This window comes from Oncorhynchus mykiss, chromosome 30 (assembly GCF_013265735.2).
Source record: "Oncorhynchus mykiss isolate Arlee chromosome 30, USDA_OmykA_1.1, whole genome shotgun sequence".
Lineage (NCBI taxonomy): Eukaryota > Metazoa > Chordata > Actinopteri > Salmoniformes > Salmonidae > Oncorhynchus > Oncorhynchus mykiss.
This window is the reverse complement of record NC_050570.1, coordinates 44,066,130-44,090,578: the sequence shown is the minus strand read 5'-3', so window position 1 is coordinate 44,090,578 and position 24,449 is coordinate 44,066,130. Positions and strand designations below refer to the sequence as shown.

The window sequence follows — 24,449 nt, the reverse complement described above, 5'->3', positions numbered from 1 at the left end:
GCAATTAAGTTACATGTACCGCAGTCATATACCCTTGAAAGTGCCACGGCTATTGCATGTTTGTTTGTCTGTAAGGGTACACTGAGGCTTTTTGAAAATGCAGACGAAACGATCTCCAGAGAAGGTTTTACGAGGGGCCACTGAACAGGCATTTTACTTGTCTGTAAAGGAATGCTGCTATTGAAGCGGAAACTAACGTCCATCACTTGGTGATCAGAACGGTCAATCAAATGGTCTCAAGCTGCCTGCATCTTCCATAGCAAGCTAGCAAGGATCGGAGGGAGAGGGGAGGGGCACAGTATAGACAGGTCGGCCACCAGACAGACGGAGTCAGAACCGTGCACTAGGCCTATCTATTGGCAATCAAAAGCTGTATCTTGCAATGTTTTTGCACTAAATCAACTTCAGTAAAGCAGGACCTACCAATTAATAGGCTAGGGGAACAGACCGAACACACACTTGCATCATTAGTGAAGACAAAAGAGCAGACGAGTCAGCTGCACTGTGATTAAACATTTGTGGGGGGGACAAAAAGGATTTTCCCTTTAGGATTTTTTTCTTAACGTTAAGGATCCCAATTTCATTTAGACGACCACACCCCAAGTTAAAGACTGACACCAGCCACCCTTGCTTCTCCCTTTTAGGGGTTGACTGGTTCTCATTCAGTCCCTAGTAAAAACAACACATGGGGATGGGTTAGAGTAGAGATCATCAACTAGTCAGCCACGGGCCGATCATTTCTTGAACGGATGGTCGGGGGGGGGGGGGGGGGGGACATAATTACAAATCAATTGTAGACTGCAAATTAACCACGAGAAGCCCAAACAGATACAATGTTTGGTTAAAACGTAACAATTTATAATTTAGCTTACATTTGTATATGACTGATTTGTTTCTCTATTATGCATTGGAATACTTAGGAATAGATTTCTAAATTTTTAAAAATGTCAAACCTGGAGCTGATTTCCTGGGTGTTTTTACAGTCTTATGTGAAACAAGAAAAAATACATTTGTTTTATATTTTGCTCAGAAAAAGTAGGGGGCCCAAATAACATTTGGCCTGTGCGCCACCAGTTGGGGAACCCTGGGTTAGAATGTGACACCAGCCAATCAAAACAACACTCTGGGAAGAGGGTGACACCAGCCACTCCTGGGTCAGCCCCATGTGACCACAATTGTATGGTTGTCCTGTATGGTTGTAATAAGGTAGTCGTGTGGTTGGAACATGTGGATGGAATAAGGTTGTACCTCTTTGAGCTGGTCCTTGCGCTGACGGTACTGGCGTTTCTGAGACTCCAGTAGACTGGTCAGCTCCTTTTTCTGCTGGCTCAGGATATGCTGCTGGAACTTCTTCTCCTCAGCTAGGGCTGCCTTGGTCTGGGGAGAGAGAGGCATTTGGTATTTTATTAGGATCCCCATTAACTGTTGCAAAAGCAGCAGCTACTCTTCCCGGGGTCCTCACAAAACATAATACAGAACAACAGCTTTTTTTAAAAGCTTACATATCAATACATATACAAATTATCTAGGTCAAATAGGGAAGAAACCAAGTGTGCTGTTCACTTGAGAAATGAGATGGAACGTAGTTACATGAAAAAAATTGGCTCTATATAATACTGTACGCTTTCTTGATTTTGTTCTGGATTTGGGGAATGCAAAGACCCCTGATGAGGTCAGAGCTGTGTGTAAGTTGCCTATGCAAACAATTTGGGATTTTCAACACATTTCTTATAAAAAGAAGTGATGCAATCAGTCTCTCCTCAACTCTTAGCCAAGAGACTGGCATGCATAGCACTTATATCAGCCCTCTTTACAATGAAGAACAAGACGTTCCGCTCTGCTCTGAGCCAGCTGCAGCTTAACTTCTTCGAGATAGGGGGCGCTCTTTTAATTTTTGGATAAAAAACATTCCCGTTTTAAACAAGATATCTTGTCACGAAAAGATGCTCGACTATGCATGTAATTGGCAGCTTTGGAAAGAAAAAACTCTGACGTTTCCAAAACTGCAAAGATATTATCTGTGAGTGCCACAGAACTGATGCTACAGGCGAAACCAAGATGAAACTTCAAACAGAAAGTGAGCAACATTTTTGAGGCGCTGTTTTCTGTTTTTGTCTCCTTATATGGCTGTGAATGCTCAAGGAATGAGCCTACACTTTGTCGTTTCCCCAAGGTGTTTGCAGCATTGTGACGTATTTGTAGGCATATCATTGGAAGATTGACCATAAGAGACTACATTTACCAGGTGTACAGCCTGGTGTCCCTGCATCGAAATTGGTGCGTAATCTCCAGCGGCAAGTATTCTTCCATGTGATTCAGAGGAGAAACCAGACTTCCACGAACGATATATCATCGAAGAGATATGTGAAAAACACCTTGAGGATTGATTCTAAACAACGTTTGCCATGTTTCAGTCGATATTATGGAGTTCATTTGGAAAAAAGTTCGGCGTTTTGATGACTGAATTTTCGTTTTTTTTGGTAGCCAAACGTGATGAACAAAACGGAGCGATTTCTCCTACACAAATAATATTTTTGGAAAAACTGAACATTTGCTATCTAACAGAGTCTCCTCATTGAAAACATCTGAAGTTCTTCAAAAGTAAATTATTTTATTTGAATGCTTTTCTTGTTTTTATGAAAATGTTACATGCTGAATGCTATGCTTAATGCTATGCTATCATTACTATTACACAAATGCTTGTTTAGCTATGGTTCAAAAGCATATTTTGAAAATCTGAGATGACAGTGTTGTTAACAAAAGGCTAAGCTTGAGAGCAAATATATTTATTTAATTTCATTTGCGATTTTCATGAATAGTTAACGTTGCGTTATGGTAATGAGCTTGAGGCTATAAATATGATCCCGGATACGGGATTGCTCGTCACAACAGGTTAACTAGGTCTTTCCTTGCAGCACTACAAGACTGGACAAAAGTCAATATAAGACAAAACTAGAGCCTGCAGGACTTGCTTTTTGGAATGTGGTGTCAAAAAAGCAGAGCATCTCTTTATTACGGACAGACCGCGCCCCATCATTACAACCATTGAATCTATATGTTTTGACTAGGGATGCACGATATATCGTTAAGCATATCGGAATCGGACGATATCGGCTAAAGATGCCAACATCGGTTCGATGTCTAGTTTAACGCCGATGTGCAAAACCGACGTCAAAGCTGACGTGCATACCTATATAACGTAGGTAGATGACGTGCATACCTATATAACGTAGGTAGATGACGTGCATACCTACCTATATAACGTAGGTAGATGAAGTAATGACGCCACAGGAAAAAATACAGCACTACACTTGCAACACAGCATTCCGAACCTAGCCCACGATGTCTGTCGTGTGGATCTATTTAGAAGTTTCAAAGGAAGATAACAAAAAGGTCATATGCAACTAAGCGCACACGTTCAACAACTAAATAAGTTCCAAGTCAAACAGTCATTTGAAAGAGTAAGAAAATATCAGCGAGACAAAGGCGAAATCCATTAACGGCAAGATAATGGAATTCATTGCCCTTGATAATCAACCGTTCTCTGTCGTGGATAATGTTGGCTTTTGCCGACTGGTCGAGCACCGGTACACACTACCAAGTAGGCGTTATTTTTCAGATGTTGCCCTACCGGATTTACACAGTATTGTTGAAACGCACAACCATGAGCTACTTGCTATGGGCGTCACTGCTACTAGCTTCACGACTGACATTTGGACCAGCGATGTCAGCCCCATGAGCATGCGGAGTCTGACAGCACAGTGGGTCGATGAGGATGTCATACTGAGGAAAGCAGTATTGCATGTTTAAGAATGGCATTTGTGACTCTGGGTTCGAGCCCAGGCTCTGTCGATATCCTCGCGCACTAGCGACTCCTGTGGCGGGCCGGGTGCAGTGCATGCTGACCAGGTCACCAGGTGTACACATGGGTGCGGCTGGCTTCCGGGTTGGATGTGCGTTGGGTCAAGAAGCAGTGGGGCTTGGTTGGGTTGTGTTTCGGAGGACGCATGGCTCTCGACCGTCGCCGCTCCCGAATCCGTACGGGAGTTGCAGCTATGAGACAAGACTAACTACTACCAAATGGATACCTCGAAATTGGGGAGAAAAAAAAGGGGTATAAAAAAGTTCTAACAGTCAGTTTCTTAACAGGTCCATGTTTATCAATAATTGGAAGAAGCAATTTCATAAATTTATCAAGTGCAGCGTCTGGATGCTCCTTATTAATCACATAAGACCAACAAATATTAATTTTTTCATGCTCACAAGTCTCACAGCAAAATCTTTTGTATGATCTCTAATACAATATTTTAGGCCCAGCTTCTGGAACTTTGGCCTTCCTGGATATAGGCCCAATATTGGGATGAAGGGAGAAAAATACTACATTCTGTTCATCTGTTTCTTGCCCGGTTTGACCCCCTCTCCTCCAAAGCGCTAGTTCTCCACCCCTCCTTTCCTCCAGTCCTGCCATCGCTCACCTCCTTCTCCAGGATGGCCTGGTGTTTCTTGCCCAGTTTGTCCCCCTCTCCTCCGAAGCTGTTCCTCTGGTTCTCCAGCTCTTTGTCTAGTCTCAGCTGGTGCTCATCCATCTCAGCCTTCAGCTTGTTCTCCAGGCCCATCAACTGTTTCTGGTGCTGCCTCCTCATTCTCTTATAGCCAGACATCTGCTCCCTCAGCGCTGAGCCCTGCTCGTGCTCCTGGATCTGACGAGTGACCTGGAGAGAGGGGAGAGAGAGTGGAGAAATAGAAAGGGGAGGAAAAGAGAGAGAAGGGGAAGGAGAGAGGGAATGTGTTTCAATAGTATCTGACATCTTTGAGTTTTCTATTGAGCCTGCCTTGGAGAGACAGGTGGGTGGGGTTTCCAGTTGTGGGACTGTTCCATTGGACCACAGGCAAACTCAATCAAGCTTAGGCAAAGTGGTTGTAAGAAAACAAACAAGCGTTCATAGTAGTATGAGAGAGGGGTCAGGGGGTTGTGTTAGCAGTCGTATCAGAGAAAGAGAGGTTTAGGGGTTAGCGTTTGCGGTCATGTCAGAGAGAGTGGTTAGTGGTTGGGTCAGAGAGAGGGGTTTGGGGATGTGCTCACCAGGGAGGCCGTGCGGATGGTGGCGAAGTGGTCCCGGTTGCGGTAGTAGGCCCTGCGGCGGGCGGCTGACGAGGGCTGCTGCTGGTCCATCTCTGGCTGGTATGGGTCATCATAGATATTATCCTGACCCTTGGGGAGGTGGACATGGCGAGAGAAAGATAATTCAGGAGAGGGATGTTTAATAAATGTCCACAAACAATTGCACACACCTGACATATTTACCACATACACACGCCACAATATTCTCTCCCTCTAGCACGCACACCACACACCACCTCTCTCAGACTTACAGTAGGGCAGTGTATAATGGAGGAGACTTCTCTCCCTCAGTCATCATTGCCATCTCCCCCCACTGCAGACACACCCCCACCTCACCCAAACCCCATTCACACACACATACACCTCTCTCAGACTTACAGTAGGGCGGTGTATAATGGAGGAGTTGGAGGTGACCGTGTGCTCTCCCTCGGTCATCATAGCCATCTCGTTGCTGTCGTCGGAGCCGTCCGCCAGGCTGTTGACAGAGGAGCTCTGGGAGCTGGCGGAGATGGACATACTGGGCACAGACTGGGAACTCTCCATGCTGCCCACGGTGCCCGTACGCAGCAGGTACTGCTCCACCTCCTGGGTGAGGGGGGGGGGGGGGTGAGGAAAAATAGAGAGACGTTATAGACAGGCAGGCAGGCAAATACAGACAGTCAGAAACATGCAGAGACAGACACAGGCAGGCAGAGGCAGAAAGTTAACATAAGATACAGTGCCTTCAGAAAATATTCACACCCCTAGACTTTTCCCAAATGTTGTGTTACAGCCTGCATTTAAAATGGATTACGTTGAGATTGTCTCACTGGCCTACACACAATACCCAATAGTGTCAAAGTGGATTTGTTTAGACATTTTTACAAATTAAAAACGAAAATATCAAAAGTCTTGAGTCAATAAGTATTCAACCTCTTGCGGCAAGCCTAAATAAGTTCAGGAGAACAAATGTGCTTAACAAGTCATACGTTGCATGGATTCACTATGCGCGATAATAGTGTTTCACATTATTTCTGAATGACTACCTCATCTCTGTACACACATAATTACTGAAGGCCCTTCAGCCAAGCAGTGAATTTCAAACACAGATTCAAGCACAAAGACCATGGAGATTTTCCAATGCTTTGCAAAGAAGGGAACCAATTGGTAGATGGGCAATTTTTTTTATATGCTGAAGTTATCAATTACACTTTGGATGCATCAATACACCCAGTCACTACAAAGATAAAGGCATCTTTCTTAACTCAGTTGCCGGAGAGGAAGAAAACCGCTCAGGGATTTCACCATGAGGCCAATGGTACCATTAAAACAGTTTGAGTTACATGGTCTGTGACAGGAGAAAACGGAGGATGGATCAACATTGTAGTTAATCCACAACACTAACCTAAATGACAGAGTGAAAAGAAGGAAGCCTGTACAGAATAAAATATTCAAAGACATACATCCTGTTTGCAATAAGGCACTAAAGTAAAACTGCAAAAAAATGTGGCAAAGAAACATAACACTTTGTATTCAGGACAAAGTTATGTTTGGGGCAAATCCAAGTTCACTTCATATTTTCAAGCATGGTGGTGACTGCATCGTGTCATGGGTATGCTTGTCATTGTATCATAAAAAACTCTTTAGTCTTTGCCAAAGAAACAGAATAGAGCTAAGCACAGGCATAATCCTAGAGGAATGCCTTGTTCAGTCTGTATTCCAACAGACACTGGGAGACAAATTGACCTTTCAGCAGGACAATAACTTCAAACAAGGCCAAATACACACTGGACTTGCTTACCAAGACGACAGTGAATGTTCCTGAGCGGCCTAGTTAGTTGACATAAATAGGCCTGAAAATCTATGGCAAGACTTGAAAATGGCTGTCTAGTAATGATCAACAACCAACTTGACAGAGGTTGAATTATTTGTTTAAATAATAAATGTGCACATAAGTAATCCAGGTGTGCAAAGCTCTTAAGAGACTTACCCAGAAAGACTCACAGTTGTAATCACTGCCAAAGGTGATTCTAACATGAATCAACTCAGGGGTGTGAATACTTATGTAAATTAGATATCGGTATTTTATTTTCAATAGATCAGCTAACATTTATAAAAACATGTTTTCACTTTGTCATTATGGGCTATTGTGTGTAGATAGTGGAGAAAAAATATATTTTGAATTTAGGCTGAAACAACAAAACGTGGAATAAGTCAAGTGGTATGAATACTTTCTGAAGGCACTGTAAGTGATCAACCCAGATCTGCCCTAAGAAGTGTGCCCTATAACTCCTCCTTCTCACCATACAACCAGAGGAGGTCCATTATGGGCCTTACTAACATGGGGGGGGCCCCTACCTCCTCCTCCTCGCCTCCCTCTGGGGTGGGTCCATTGTGGGCTTCATGGAAGAGGATCTTCTTCATCTTCCTGTACTGAAGGTTGTCCAGCTCCCGGACTGCGTCCTTGGTCCTCGCTATGAGGTCCATCACCGCCGTTAGGGGACGCTCACGACACAGAAACCGGTGCTACAGACAGGGGGGGAGGGGGGAGTGCAAAGAGTTAGAGAGACAAATTGAGGAAGAGAGGAGGAACAAGAAAAAGGTGTGTGTGCTGCACTCTTACATTCAGCAACACATCGGAGATAGGCCTGTCTTGTGGAATCTTCTGTAGACAGGAGTCCACAAAGTTACGGAAATAATCAGACCTATGGCACGAGAGAGAACAGAGTTCAGTCAGAGAGAAGACAGAAAGAGAGCTGATGCGTGAGAGAGCTGGTGAGTGAGCGAAAGAGCGTTAAGAGACAACGAGACAGTGATGTAAAGGAGACAACGAGACAGTGATGTAAAGGAGAAATCAAGACCGATAAGTGAGTGGAGAAATGTACATGAGGGAGAGTGACGCTCACCAGTGATTGGACGCTAGGATGGGGCTCTCGTTCTGGGCGATGTGGTATAAGGCACTCATAGCATTCATATTGAACAGAGGAGGCTTCCTCTCCGCTAAAGGGAGACAAGGGAGGGAGGGAGGAAGAGAGGGAGAGAATAAAAAGAAGAGAGATCAATCGAGAGAAGGAAAAGGGAGATGGAGAGAAAGTAACAAGTGATAGAGAGAGGAGGGAGAGAGAAGACATGTTAGCTAACAGCCAAAGGAGCTTAGCGCTGAGTCTCTTAAATCCCAGTAACAATGCTGGGACAAACATACACAACATAGACTATTACCAACTCCCAGGGGTTAGGGATTTGGTCAGACCACTCAGACAGGGGTCACACTGAGGGCCTGGGGTCAAAGTTCACTGTGGAGCCATTTGCCAAGACACCTTCATATTTCCTATATTATACTACATTGTTAGATCTCTTTCTTGATGTGGTGTCCAAGGGCGGCATTCCCTCTCTACAGTACCATAGAGATTGTGAATAGTTTGTTGCCATGAAGATCCTAGAGTGGTTTCTTGCCCTGGCGATGCCTACCCAGCTCTATACAGGTGATGCCCAGAGACCAGACGTCCACCTTGCCGTCGTACTGACCCTCGTCCATCGCTAGGATCACCTCTGGAGCCATCCTGGAAAAAGAGTGAACCATCCCTTTATAATCAGCCACTGGTTAAAAAGAGTGTACCATCCCTTGTGTGTAGGACAGGGGGTGGGGGAGGATTTGGAGATTCACAGGAGAAAACCAGCAGCAATTTGGCCCACAAGGAATTGAATAGTCCACAGTTTGCAGTACTATCTCCTCACCAGTAGGGGGTTCCTACAAAGGAGTTGGCGGGGGCAACAATGGAGGCAGAGCCAAAGTCTCCCAGCTTCACCTGGCCAGGCTCTGTCAGGAGGATGTTCCCTGCCTTCACATCCCTGAGAGGAGAGGAGCACTGTTAACACAATGTGACAAAAACAATGTTGACACAGCACAGAGATAACAACGTTGAACATATTCAATTAAACCAGGGGTGGGCAAACGTTTTGGCTCGAGGGCCACAACGGGATTTCAAAATTCAACAGAGGGCCACACAGATTTTAAAAGGGACCGATTTGTTTGTTAAAATTAATTTGCAGGACAGAAAAAGGGCAGTTATTTGAAAATAAATAAATAATGTATATATAGTATATAGGTCCATTATAATTTCTGCATACTTTCTATACAATTGTAGACACTCAAGAGCGGCCTGGCAGGCGAAAACCTGAGAAAAATCCAACCAGGAAGTGGGAAATCTGAAGTTTTGTCGTTTTTCAAAGCTTGGCCTACAGAATACACAGTGGGATATGGATAAAGTTGCACTTCCTATGGCTTCCACTAGATGTCAACCGTCTTTAGAAACTTGAATGAGGATTCTACTATAAATGAGGGGATCATGAGACCTGTTTGAGTCAGTGGTCTGGAAGAGTGTCTCAGGCTCGTGATGCGCGCTCCTGACAGAGTTACCTCTCGTTCCAGTGCTTTTCTTTAGACATAGGAATTCTCCGGGTGGAACATCATTGATGTTTTATGTTAAAAACATCCTAAAGATTGATTCCATAGATCGTTTGACTTGTTTCTACGACCTGTAATGGAACTTTGAGTTTTTGTCTGGACGTAGTGCTTGCGCCTCATGAAGATGGATTACTGGGCTGAACACGCTAACAACAAGTGGCTATTTAGACATAAATGATGGACTTTATGGAACAAATCAGTCATTTATTGTCGAACTGGGATTCCTGGGAGTGACTTCTGATGAAGATCATCAAAGATAAGTGAATATTTATGGTGTTATTTCAAACTTCTGTTGACTCCACAATGACGGATGCTCTGAGCACCGTTCTCAGATTATGCTTTTTCTGTAAAGTTTTTTAAAAATCTGATACAGCGGTTGCATTAAGGCTAGAAACCTCTTTTGCAATAGTGACATACCCTATATAGCATACAGTGGGGCAAAAAAGTATTTAGTCAGCCACCAATTGTACAAGTTCTCCCACTTAAAAAGATGAGGCCTGTAATTTTCATATCTACACTTCAACTATGACAGACAAAATGAGAAAAAATATTCCAGAAAATCACATTGTAGGATTTTTTATGAATTTATTTGCAAATTATGGTGGAAAATAAGTATTTGGTCAATAACAAAAGTTGATCTCAATACTTTGTTATATACCATTTGTTGGCAATGACAGAGGTCAAAAGTTTTCTGTAAGTCTTCACAAGGTTTTCACAGCACAGCACAGCACGGTTGCTGGTATTTTGGCCCATTCCTCCAGGCAGATCTCCTCTAGAGCAGTGATGTTTTGGGGCTGTTGCTGGGCAATACGGACTTTCAACTCCCTCCAAAGATTTTCTATGGGGTTGAGATCTGGAGACTGGCTAGGCCACTCCAGGACCTTGAAATGCTTCTTACGAAGCCACTCCTTCGTTGCCCAGGCGGTGTGTTTGGGATCATTGTCATGCTGAAAGACCCAGCCACGTTTCATCTTCAATGCCCTTGCTGATGGAAGGAGGTTTTCACTCAAAATCTCACGATACATTCATTCTTTCCTTTACACGGATCAGTCGTCCTGGTCCCTTTGCAGAAAAACAGCCCCAAAGTATGATGTTTCCACCCCCATGCTTCACAGTAGGTATGGTGTTCTTTGGATGCAACTCAGCATTCTTTGTCATCCAAACACGACGAGTTGAGTTTTTACCAAAAAGTTCTATTTTGGTTTCATCTGACCATATGACATTCTCCCAAGCTTCTTCTGGATCATCCAAATGCTCTCTAGCAAACTTCAGACGGGCCTGGACATGTACTGGCTTAAGCAGGGGGACACGTCTGGCACTGCAGGATTTGAGTCCCTGGCGGCGTAGTGTGTTACAGATGGTTGGCTTTGTTACTTTGGTGCCAGCTCTCTGCAGGTCATTCACTAGGTCCCCCCGTGTGGTTCTGGGATTTTTGCTCACCGTTCTTGTGGTCATTTTGACCCCACAGGGTGAGATCTTGTGCGGAGCCCCAGATCGAGGGAGATTATCAGTGGTCTTGTACGTCTTCCATTTCCTAATAATTGCTCCCACAGTTGATTTCTTCAAACCAAGCTGCTTACCTATTGCAGATTCAGTCTTCCCAGCCTGGTGCAGGTCTACAATTTTGTTTCTGGTGTCCTTTGACAGCTCTTTGGTCTTGGCCATAGTGGAGTTTGGAGTGTGACTGTTTGAGGTTGTGGACAGGTGTCTTTTATACTGATAACAAGTTCAAACAGGTGCCATTAATACAGGTAACGAGTGGAGGACAGAGGAGCCTCTTAAAGAAGAGGTTACAGGTCTGTGAGAGCCAGAAATCTTGCTTGTTTGTAGGTGACCAAATACTTATTTTCCACCATAATTTGCAAATAAATTCATAAAAAAACCTACAATGTGATTTTCTGGATTTTGTTTTCTCATTTTGTCTGTCATAGTTGAAGTGTACCTATGATGAAAATTACAGGACTCTCATCTTTTTAAGTGGGAGAACTTGCACAATTGGTGGCTGACTAAATACTTTTTTGCCCCACTGTATATGGTATAGAAGAAGACAGGGCCCGGTTTCTCAAAAACATCTTAAGATTAAGTTCATCGTTAGAACCTTCATAGGGGAATGGTTAAATCGCCAAGCAATTGTTATTAACGTTGTACTTGAAAGTGCTCGTAATCTAACGCCTACCTCAGACCACTTGTAGAACAGCTAATTGTGTCATTACATGCTTTTTTTGCCCTCCCGAATCACTTTATACACAGATCTTGCTACTTCCGGCGCCGACAGAGATGGCCGCCTCGCTTCGCGTTCCTAGGAAACTATGCAGTTTAGTTTTTTTACGTGTTATTTCTTACATTAGTACCCCAGGTCATCTTAGGTTTCACTACATACAGTCGAGAAGAACTACTGAATATAAGATCAGCGTCAACTCGCCATCAGTACGACCAAGAATATGTTTTTCGCGACGCGGATCCTGTGTTCTGCCTTACAAACAGGACAACGGAGTGGATCCTATGCAGCGACCCAAAAAAACGACTCCGAAAGAGAGGGAAACGAGGCGGTCTTCTGGTCAGACTCCGGAGACGGGCACACCGTGCACCACTCCCTAGCATTCTTCTTGCCAATGTCCAGTCTCTTGACAACAAGGTTGATGAAATCCGAGCAAGGGTAGCATTCCAGAGGGACATCAGAGACTGTAACGTCCTTTGCTTCACTGAAACATGGCTCACTGGAGAGACTCTATCCGAAGCGGTGCAGCCAACGGGTTTCTCCACGCATCGCGCTGACAGAAACAAACATCTTTCTGGTAAGAAGAGGGGCGGGGGCGTATGCCTCATGGCCAACGTGACATGGTGTGATGAAAGAAACATACAGGAACTCAAATCCTTCTGTTCACCTGATTTAGAATTCCTCACAATCAAATGTAGACCGCATTATCTACCAAGAGAATTCTCTTCGATTATAATCACAGCCGTATATATCCCCCCCCAAGCAGACACGTCGATGGCTCTGAACAAACTTTATTTAACTCTCTGCAAACTGGAAACGATTTATCCGGAGGCTGCATTCATTGTAGCTGGGGATTTTAACAAGGCTAATCTGAAAACAAGACTCCCTAAATTTTATCAGCATATCGATTGCGCAACCAGGGGTGGAAAGACCTTGGATCATTGTTACTCTAACTTCCGCGACGCATATAAGGCCCTGCCCCGCCCCCCTTTCGGAAAAGCTGACCACGACTCCATTTTGTTGATCCCTGCCTACAGACAGAAACTAAAACAAGTGGCTCCCACGCTGAGGTCTGTCCAACGCTGGTCCGACCAAACTGACTCCACACTCCAAGACTGCTTCCATCACGTGGACTGGGAGATGTTTCGTATTGCGTCAGATAACAACATTGACGAATACGCTGATTCGGTGTGCGAGTTCATTAGAACGTGCGTTAAAGATGTCGTTCCCATAGCAACGATTAAAACATTCCCTAACCAGAAACCGTGGATTGATGGCAGCATTCATGTGAAACTGAAAGCGCGAACCACTGCTTTTAATCAGTGCAAGGTGTCTGGTAACATGACCGAATACAAACAGTGCAGCTATTCCCTCCGCAAGGCTATCAAACAAGCTAAGCGCCAGTACAGAGACAAAGTAGAATCTCAATTCAACGGCTCAGACACGAGGCATGTGGCAGGGTCTACAGTCAATCACGGACTACAGGAAGAAATCCAGCCCAGTCACGGACCAGGATGTCTTGCTCCCAGGCAGACTAAATAACTTTTTTGCCCGCTTTGAGGACAATACAGTGCCACTGACACGGTCTGCAACGAAAACATGCGGTCTCTCCTTCACTGCAGCCGAGGTGAGTAAGACATTTAAACATGTTAACCCTCGCAAGGCTGCAGGCCCAGACGGCATCCCCAGCCGCGCCCTCAGAGCATGCGCAGACCAGCTGGCCGGTGTGTTTACGGACATATTCAATCAATCCCTATACCAGTCTGCTGTTCCCACATGCTTCAAGAGGGCCACCATTGTTCCTGTTCCCAAGAAAGCTAAGGTAACTGAGCTAAACGACTACCGCCCCGTAGCACTCACATCCGTCATCATGAAGTGCTTTGAGAGACTAGTCAAGGACCATATCACCTCCACCCTACCTGACACCCTAGACCCACTCCAATTTGCTTACCGCCCAAATAGGTCCACAGACGATGCAATCTCAACCACACTGCACACTGCCCTAACCCATCTGGACAAGAGGAATACCTATGTGAGAATGCTGTTCATCGACTACAGCTCGGCATTCAACACCATAGTACCCTCCAAGCTAGTCATCAAGCTCGAGACCCTGGGTCTCGACCCCGCCCTGTGCAACTGGGTACTGGACTTCCTGACGGGCCGCCCCCAGGTGGTGAGGGTAGGCAACAACATCTCCTCCCCGCTGATCCTCAACACTGGGGCCCCACAAGGGTGCGTTCTGAGCCCTCTCCTGTACTCCCTGTTCACCCACGACTGCGTGGCCACGCACGCCTCCAACTCAATCATCAAGTTTGCGGACGACACAACAGTGGTAGGCTTGATTACCAACAACGACGAGACGGCCTACAGGGAGGAGGTGAGGGCCCTCGGAGTGTGGTGTCAGGAAAATAACCTCACACTCAACGTCAACAAAACTAAGGAGATGATTGTGGACTTCAGGAAACAGCAGAGGGAACACCCCCCTATCCACATCGATGGAACAGTAGTGGAGAGGGTAGCAAGTTTTAAGTTCCTCGGCATACACATCACAGACAAACTGAATTGGTCCACTCACACAGACAGCATCGTGAAGAAGGCGCAGCAGCGCCTCTTCAACCTCAGGAGGCTGAAGAAATTCGGCTTGTCACCAAAAGCACTCACAAACTTCTACAGATGCACAATCGAGAGCATCCTGGCGGGCTGTATCCCCGCCTGGTATGGCAACTGCACCGCCCTCAACCGTAAGGCTCTCCAGAGGGTAGTGAGGTCTGCACAACGCATCACCGGGGGCAAACTACCTGCCCTCCAGGACACCTACACCACCCGATGTCACAGGAAGGCCATAAAGATCATCAAGGACATCAACCACCCGAGCCACTGCCTGTTCACCCCGCTATCATCCAGAAGGCGAGGTCAGTACAGGTGCATCAAAGCTGGGACCGAGAGACTGAAAAACAGCTTCTATCTCAAGGCCATCAGACTGTTAAACAGCCACCACTAACACTGAGTGGCTGCTGCCAACACACTGACACTGACTCAACTCCAGCCACTTTAATAATGGGAATTGATGGGAAATGATGTAAATATATCACTAGCCACTTTAAACAATGCTACCTTTTATGATGTTACTTACCCTACATTATTCATCTCATATGCATACGCATATACTGTACTCTATATCATCGACTGTATCCTTATGTAATACATGTATCACTAGCCACTTTAAACTATGCCACTTTGTTTACATACTCATCTCATTTGTACATACTGTACTCGATACCATCTACTGTATCTTGCCTATGCTCCTCTGTACCATCACTCATTCATATATCCTTATGTACATATTCTTTATCCCCTTACACTGTGTACAAGACAGTAGTTTTGGAATTGTTAGTTAGATTACTTGTTATTACTGCATTGTCGGAACTAGAAGCACAAGCATTTCGCTACACTCTCATTAACATCTGCTAACCATGTGTATGTGACAAATAAAATTTGATTTGATTTGATCTCAGCTGAAACAGAATCACGTGTTTTATCCGCATCTGTGACTGCGAAAACTTCAGAACAAAGTTGACTACAAATACGTTGCCAATGTCTTTACAATTAATACAAACAAGCAACGTATAAAAATATGCTTTGAATGAAAACAGAGTTGAATGCTCAAAAATATAAACAGTAAGCTATAGGCCTATTTCAATCATATCAAAATACATTTCATGTTCAATCAATTGAGTTTTATTTTGCTACTTGTAGGCTACCAGTGTATAACTTGTCTCAATATATTATGTGCCAAATCTGTGATTTTTTGCATTTTTATTGGGTAAGCATTGGAGTAAACTGCCTCAATATTTGCAGCCGTAGGTGGTAATCTCTCTTTCTCTGCGTCAGTATTGTGAAATAATTTGAAAGTTAAAGAAATATTTGAATGGAGAAAGCTGTTCCGAGAGCAGCGCTCCTTTTCTTTCGATCCTATTAGTGACGACACATGCTCCAACGATGCACTTGTAGTGGTGTTTTGGAAAAACTCATGTTACATCTTCGGCCATTGTCGGAAAGATCCATAGTTAAAACACTTGTAAGCCTAAGTTCCATCGCTATCGGGAAAATGAGCCCAGGCTATTAAGGCCACAACGCAATGATTATTGAAACGACACTGAGTAAAATCCCTGATGACAGACTAGACTGAAAGACATAGCATTGAAAACAGAACTGGAATCGAACGGCCAGAATTGCTCTAAGACACTGCACAGTGACAGCATATGGACAACACAGTAGCATGGACCAAGAGGTTGTAGTAGTTGTTTGACTTTGGATAAAAGCATCTGCTAAAATGGCATATATTTTTATAATATTACCTATGGATCATGTTGTGGGAGTGAAGATAGGCCAAGCCCAGTAGTGCACCATGGGTAATAGCAGCTATTTCCACCTCCTGTAATGGCTTCTTGTGAACTACAGACACACACAGAGACACACAGACACACACAGAGACACACAGAGACAGTAAGAAAGAGGGAGAAAAAGTCTAGTTATATACAAAGCTTCAAAAACATGCTAAACGCCCTTAAACATGACTCAAAATAATCCCTGCAGTTGGTCTCTGGTGTACTAACCTTCTAGAAGATCGGAGGCAGAGCCTAAACAGTACTCCATCACCAGCTGAGGGAGGGGGGGGACAGATTATTAGTAGACACTCAAATAGTGTACTGGGAGCACACACACTGCTAATACCGACCCATGCTGTGTGTTCTCTGAGGTAGCATCCTCTGTACTCGATGGTGTTGGGATGACGGAGCTTCTGGAGGAACTTCACCTCCTTGATGATATCCTGCCATTTCTGAGGAGAACGAGAGAGCAGGGGTTAATACCAAACATCATGTCACAGGGAATCATGGAAAATAGACAAAAAAGTAGATTGGCTTAGAATTGTCCCTAAACATCCTTGAAAAGCCTATGTAAGGGTCCTGAGTGTGCAGGCTTTTGTTCCAGCCAAGCGCTAACACATCTGTTTCTATTCCTAAACTTAAGTGTGTGCGCGCGTTGGCTCACCTCGTTGGACTGCTTGCCGGTGTAGGACATCTTCTTGATGGCCACCACCTCGTTGTTGCGCACATCTCGGGCCTGTCGGACACAGCATCGAGAAGGACAGACACGCTTCATACAAACTCTCAAAACACCTTGTTACACACTTTGATAAGGAGAGCAAACGCACACACTTTCTTAATCAAGACTCTCCCCTCCCCCTAATATAAGGTCGCCTTACGAAGTAGACGGCCCCGAAACTGCCATGGCCGATCTCTCGGAGGTCAGCGAAAAGCTTCTCGGGGTCATCTCTGTAGAAGAGCTCAGCCACATCCGGGTCCTTTAGATTGCCCGCCCGCACACTCGAGGGCATAGCCAGGGCCTGGTGGACAGAAAGAGAAAATTCTGAGGGAAAAAAACATTTTAAAAAAGAGGGGGGGGATGTGGATATGGTGGGAAAAGTGTGAGAAAAAAGAAAGTGAGAAGGACAGAAGAGAGTGGAAGAGAAAATGCGGAAGACAAGGTAGAGAGAAGAAGGGTAGGGGAATAGAGGAAGAGTTAGAGAGAGGAAGAGGAGTAAAGAAGGGTATAGAGATAGAAAGGCAGAGAACAAGTGCGGAGAGAGGAGAGAAACCGAAAGAGAGGGAGGTTAGTTCTCACAAAGTGCACTTAATAACAAACCCATATTAAAAATGTAGAACTCGTCTCAACCCTCGGCAGAGAGTGCTTGCGTACATATTATGTTGAGGGATACACAAACTTTCACTACAGCCCGCATGGCATGTGCGCGCACACACACATAACAGTCCCTCTGTAACTGTAAATCAAAGTGCTGTGAGAGCAGAGACATGGTTTACTCATAACTTAAAGGTGCTACACATAGGATTTTATTTTTACATTGAAATTTCATAAAATGGCCATAATATATCTGCAGGGAATGTGGAATGATAGTGTTTCACAGTATTACTTACTCGCCAGTGTTTTAATTGGCTGCGATATTCGCCTATTGATTTCTCCCACTGTTAAACTGGGAACTTTCTGGCTGTTATCTAGTGAAAATCGCACTCATTTCCTTGTTGCTAAAATTATACACTGCTTGCTCAATTTCAGTTTCTGTGAGAAAACAAGCAATGAATAGTGTAGGGAATAGGGAATCATTGTACCACCTAAATCGCTAGAAACATTTCCAATAGCAGAAAATATTGTTTTTACAGCTGTTTGAAGCTGGTGGACCAACACCGAAAGTAAAAGGCTCAAACCCAGAAAACACAGACACATATTCAGAACAGATGCCGCTAAGGCGTGAGAAATCAACAGCCAATCACAACACTGACAGGTAAGTAATACTGTGAAATATTACACAATTACAGCAGATATATTATGGAAATTCTGAAATTACAATAAAATCCTGTGTTTGCTACCCATCAACACAGACTGATCCTTTTCAATTAAACATAGTTGAACTTCCACCTGACAGGTGTGGCCTATCATGAAGCTGATTAAACAACATGATCATTACAGGTGCACCTTGTGCTGGGGAGAATAAAAGGCCACTCTAAAATGTGCAGTTGTGTCAATTTTTTTTGAGGGAGTGTGCAATTGGCATGGTGACTGCAGGAATGTCCAACAGAGCGGTTGCCAGAGAATTTAACATACATTTCCCGACCACAAGCTGCCTGAAACGTCATTTTAGAGAAATAACAGTAGACCAACTAGGACTGTGGCGGTCACGAAATTTAGTCAGCCGATGATTGTCAAGCAAATAACTGTTGGTCTCAGGGGAATTGACCGTTAAAAACAAAACACATTTAGCATCTCCTGGTTTCCACACATACCCTACAAGCCACTGATGCAGACCTTCGGAACATCTACAGTTGAGAAAGTCTAATACATCCATGTAATATAGCCTACACCTTCACAATAAATCAATTATTTATTTTAGACAAGTCTAAAGAAACATGATATGAAGAAAATGTAGTCTATTTCAGAAGCGCAGAAAAGCATACTCGGAGTTGTCCTTACGTTAGGTCCTGATCTGGCTATGCCAAATTGCTGTGGGTTACACAAGCTCATTAAACTAGCTCAAGATTTGCTTAAAGTGGCATTTTATAGTAGTGATGCACCGATATTACATTTTTGGCTGATACCGATATCCAATATTTTCCTTGCGCAAAAAAAAACGATAGCAATATTTTTAATTTTAGCGGCCTTTTAAGCATTCTAGTACAGTTAAATAGTTAACGCACACACGCATGGACGCAGCGGTATAAGGCACTGCATCGCAGTGCAAGAGGCGTTACTATAGTCCCTGGTTTGAATCCAGGCTGTATCACATCCGGCCGTGATTGGGAGTCCCATAGGGTGGCGCACAATTGGCCCAGCGTCGTCTGGGTTTGGACGGGGCAGGGCGTCATTGCAAATAAGAATTTGTTCTTAACTGACTTACCTAGATAAATTTAAAAAAGGTCAACACACACACCAACCACACTGACAAAAAGTTTTTGTTAGCATTTACGTATGTCCCCAATAACAGTAAAACAGAATAAAAATGTATCTCTTTCACTTACTGGCTGTGAAGTTTCGTTGTTCATTTGTTCAGTTTCATTCTCAACCAGGATTTCTATGGAACGCAGTTTGGGTCTTTGCGTGTCAAAAATATAGTATTTAACACTATTTTTAAAAATCCACGTGTAAAATAAGTTTGTTGACCAATCAGGACCTGAATAGGACCACACGTCACAATTTAACACGTTCATAATTTTTTCGCATAGTTATTACACAATCACTCGTATTTCATATGTCACAACGATTCATCGATACGTATGCTATGATGCTGGTAAAGTTGTCTCGCACACCGAGAGTGCCGTCATGAAAAAAGCTAGCTCATGGATGCAATATTGTTCCCCAAAAACATAGCAAAACAACAATCTGTGTCATCATCTAAAATAACCCTAATTTATAAGACAGTTCAGATTTGATTAATGGTGGTCGGATCCATCCATGTGAAGCTAGCTGCAAAAAGGATTAGCCACAATAGTGGACTTTGCGGTCAGCCTCCAAAAAAAGTATGGCATAATTCTACTATTTGTATTAATTTGCATCTGTCAATGAGATAGTTTTATTTAGAAGGCAAACCACAAATTCCACTATTGTGCCTAATCCTTATTGTGGCTAGCTTCACAACACATAACCCGGTCCGGTGGAGCATCACTAGGCAGATTACGTTAGTTGGCTGCTTATAACATTAGCTTAGGGCAACAAGGTTAAGTAGCTGGCTAGTTATTTAATTTTCATTTACTGAAGTTCAAATTCAATAGGCGACCAACAAGTGACAACCTAGCTAATACTTACTCACAAGGATTCCTAAATCATTGCTAAGAATAATGAAAATGACTGCAGTTTCCACTGGTCATTGTTTTCAGGCTGGTTGTATTGGTGCTAGCTAGGTACCAAGCTAAAGCTAGCTACCCCAGAAGTTGCGGTCAAACAAATAATGCTTTATTACAAAAACAGAATTGTAAACACAATAGCGCACTTGGTAGTGTTAACCGTGGCCCTGTTTGCTGACTTTTTTGTACAGCTTTGACATTGCTACTTTATTTTTGACATGCAAAGACCCAAACGGCATTGCATAGTATGTATGTTGTGAAAATAATAGCAAGGATGCGATTACTGTGTAATTCCGGTAGGGCAACATCAGAAAAATAGCGCACGCTGATACCGATTATTGGAGGACCAAAAAAGCCGATACCGATTAAATCGGCTGATTATAATTTTTTATGCATTTGTAATAATGACAATTACAACAATACTAAATGAACACTTATTTTAACTTAATATAATACATCAATAAAATCAATTTAGCCTCAAGTATATAATGAAACATGTTCAATTTGGTTTAAATAATGCAAAAACAAAGTGTTGGAGAAGAACGTAAAAGTGCAATATGTGGTATGTAAGAAAGCTAATGTTTCAGTTCCTTGCTCAGAACATGAGAACATATGAAAGCTGGTGGTTCCTTTTAACATGAGTCTTCAATATTCCCAGGTAAGAAGTTTTAGGTTGTAGTTATTATAGGACTATTTCCCTCTATACCATTTGTATTTCATGAACCTTTGACTATTGGTTGTTCTTATAGGCACTTTAGTATTGCCAGTGTAACAGTATAGCTTCCGTCCCTCTTCTCGCTCCTCTCTGGGCTCGAACCAGCAACACAACGACAACAGCCACCACATTGAAGCAGCGTTACCCATGCAGAGCAAGGTAAACAACCACCCCAAGGCTCAGAGCGAGTGAAGTTTGAAACGCTATTAGCGCGAGCTAACTAGCCAGCCATTTCACTTCGGTTACACCAGCCTCATCTCGGGAGTTGATAGGTTTGAAGTCATAAACAGCGCAATGCTTGACGCACAACGAAGAGCTGCTGGCAAAACACACGAAAGTGCTGTTTGAATGAATGTTTACGCGCCTGCTTCTGCCTACCACCGCTCAGTCAGATACAAGTATGCTCAGTCAGATTATATGCAACACAGGATACGCTAGATAATATCTAGTAATATCATCAACCATGTGTAGTTAACTAGTGATTATGATTGATTGTTTTTTTATAAGATAAGTTTAATGCTAGCTAGCAACTTACCTTGGCTTACTGCATTTGCGTAACAGGCAGTCTCCTTGGAGTGCAACGAGAGAGAGGCAGGTCGTTATTGCGTTGGACTAGTTAACTATAAGGTGCTCGACCAGTCGCCGAAAGCCAACATCACCCACGACAGAGAACGGTTGATTGTCAAGGGCAATGAATTCCATTATCTTGGCGTTAATGGATTTCACCTTTGAGTTGTCTCGCTGAAATTTTGTTACTCTTTCAAATGACTGCTTGACTTGTTGACTGCTCGATCCACACAGACATTGTGGGGTAGTTTAGGAATGTTGTATTGCAAGTGTAGCGCAAAATGTACGTAGCGTCATTACGTCATGTACCTTCGTTATATAGGTATACACGTCAGATAAACAAAGAAATAGGCACACCTATATGCTTAATTTAGATTTATTAATGTGTTAACTTTAGTTGCTCTACAAACGTTGGGCTATACGTTTTGATTTTTAATACATGGTAAGGCTGCATGATGCGACTAACGATGATTTGAAAAAAGTTGCTTGAAAGGCATGAGCTCTGCTTTGTTTTTTTTTTGCGCAGGCTACACACCCACACACACTTCAGTCTCATTCACAATTTGACAAGAACTTGATCATGCTTCTAATTTCCTGGCAGCATCCCCTTTGTGTGGCTACAATGCACCCTAAGAAAATCCATGCCTTTTGTGGCCAGTGACCATTGTGCCCTTGGCCTGGAGTGCTGCGTTGTAACCTTGGCCTGGAGTGCTGCGCACTCCGAAGCACCTCTCACTCACATTGCTCTCCATCACATGGTGGAGTCTTTCTCATAGGCTACAAGTGAAGACAGACCCATTGAATACGCAACTGAGCATGCCCTTATCTAATTCCGAGGTGCATATTGAAGATATTGGAAGAACTGTCCACATTTACTTTTCAACCAACAAGATGAGGCCTAATGAACAGCAAAAGCACAAGACTATGTCAATCTACTATCCCCCACAGTACAAAAGAATACCTATTCTATACCTATTCTAAATAAAAAATATTCCAAACAGTCTTGCACAGTTGTGGGATGCGATAGATCTCAAATTAATACAACCACTAGTAGGGTTGCAAAGGGTCGGAAGACTTCCAGGAAATTTTCCATGGGAAGTTAAGCCCGGGAATTTTGGGAATGTTGCTTAACTTCTCTAGGATAGGGGGCAGCATTTGAAATTTTGAATGAAAAGCATGCCCAAATTAAACTGCCTTCTACTCAGGCCCAGAAGATAGGATATGCATATAATTAGTAGATTTGGATAGAAAACTCAAAAGTTTCCAAAACTGTTAAAATAATGTGAGTATAAATCAAATCAAATTTTATTTGTCACATACACATGGTTAGCAGATGTTAATGCGAGTGTAGCGAAATGCTTGTGCTTCTAGTTCCGACAATGCAGTAATAACCAACAAGTAATCTAACTAACAATTCCAAAACTACTGTCTTATACACAGTGTAAGGGGATAAATAATATGTACATAAGGATATATGAATGAGTGATGGTACAGAGGAGCATAGGCAGGATACAGTAGATGGTATCGAGTACAGTATATACATGAGGTGAGTAGGTAAACAAAGTGGCATAGTTTAAAGTGGCTAGTGATACATGTATTACATAAGGATGCAGTCGATGATATAGAGTACAGTATATACGTATGCATATGAGATGAATAATGTAGGGTAAGTAACATTACATAAGGTAGCATTGTTTAAAGTGGCTAGTGATATATTTACATAATTTCCCATCAATTCCCATTATTAAAGTGGCTGGAGTTGAGTCAGTGTCAATGTGTTGGCAGCAGCCACTCAATGTTAGTGGTGGCTGTTTAACAGTCTGATGGCCTTGAGATAGAAGCTGTTTTTCAGTCTCTCGGTCCCAGCTTTGATGCCGAGGAACTTAAAACTTGCTACCCTCTCCACTACTGTTCCATCGATGTGGATAGGGGGGTGTTCCCTCTGCTGTTTCCTGAAGTCCACAATCATCTCCTTAGTTTTGTTGACGTTGAGTGTGAGGTTATTTTCCTGACACCACACTCCGAGGGCCCTCACCTCCTCCCTGTAGGCCGTCTCGTCGTTGTTGGTAATCAAGCCTACCACTGTTGTGTCGTCCGCAAACTCGATGATTGAGTTGGAGGCGTGCGTGGCCACGCAGTCGTGGGTGAACAGGGAGTACAGGAGAGGGCTCAGAACGCACTCTTGTGGGGCCCCAGTGTTGAGGATCAGCGGGGTGGAGAAGTTGTTGCCTACCCTCACCACCTGGGGGCGGCCCGTCAGGAAGTCCAGTACCCAGTTGCACAGGGCGGGGTCGAAACCCAGGGTCTCGAGCTTGATGACGAGCTTGGAGGGTACTATGGTGTTGAATGCCGAGCTGTAGTCGATGAACAGCATTCTCACATAGGTATTCCTCTTGTCCAGATGGGTTAGGACAGTGTGCAGTGTGGTTGAGATTGCATTGTCTGTGGACCTATTTGGGCGGTAAGCAAATTGGAGTGGGTCTAGGGTGTCGGGTAGGGTGGAGGTGATATGGTCCTTGACTAGTCTCTCAAAGCACTTCATGATGACGGAAGTGAGTGCTACGGGGCGGTAGTCGTTTAGCTCAGTTACCTTAGCTTTCTTGGGAACAGGAACAATGGTGGCCCTCTTGAAGCATGTGGGAACAGCAGACTGGTATAGGGATTGATTGAATATGTCCGTAAACACACCAGCAAGCTGGTCTGCGCATGCTCTGAGGGCGCGGCTGGGGATGCCGTCTGGGCCTGCAGCCTTGCGAGGGTTAACACGTTTAAATGTCTTACTCACCTCGGCTGCAGTGAAGGAGAGTCTGCATGTTTTCGTTGCAGGCCGTGTCAGTGGCACTGTATTGTCCTCAAAGCGGGCAAAAAAGTTATTTAGTCTGCCTGGGAGCAGGACATCCTGGTCCGTGACTGGGCTAGATTTCTTCTTGTAGTCCGTGATTGACTGTAGACCCTGCCACATGCCTCTT

At 43.8% G+C, this 24,449-nt stretch overlaps 1 protein-coding gene across 2 annotated transcripts in view; it reads right to left on the bottom strand.

Moving 5' to 3' along the window:
* LOC110521011 (serine/threonine-protein kinase TAO2) overlaps positions 1–24,449 on the bottom strand; it is a 38,883-nt gene that overhangs the window by 10,357 nt on the left and 4,077 nt on the right. For both annotated transcript variants that reach the window (XM_036968767.1, XM_036968768.1), the window contains exons 2-15: positions 17,051–17,191; positions 16,837–16,908; positions 16,523–16,624; positions 16,401–16,446; positions 16,143–16,239; positions 8,837–8,950; positions 8,570–8,661; positions 8,008–8,101; positions 7,725–7,806; positions 7,460–7,627; positions 5,501–5,707; positions 5,084–5,212; positions 4,476–4,712; positions 1,249–1,377 (exon numbers count right to left, since the gene is read on the bottom strand). In XM_036968767.1, coding sequence (XP_036824662.1) covers positions 1,249–1,377; positions 4,476–4,712; positions 5,084–5,212; positions 5,501–5,707; positions 7,460–7,627; positions 7,725–7,806; positions 8,008–8,101; positions 8,570–8,661; positions 8,837–8,950; positions 16,143–16,239; positions 16,401–16,446; positions 16,523–16,624; positions 16,837–16,908; positions 17,051–17,182 — 1,701 coding nt within the window. In that variant the 5' untranslated portion in view covers positions 17,183–17,191. The remainder of the gene's footprint in view (positions 1–1,248; positions 1,378–4,475; positions 4,713–5,083; positions 5,213–5,500; positions 5,708–7,459; positions 7,628–7,724; positions 7,807–8,007; positions 8,102–8,569; positions 8,662–8,836; positions 8,951–16,142; positions 16,240–16,400; positions 16,447–16,522; positions 16,625–16,836; positions 16,909–17,050; positions 17,192–24,449) is intronic.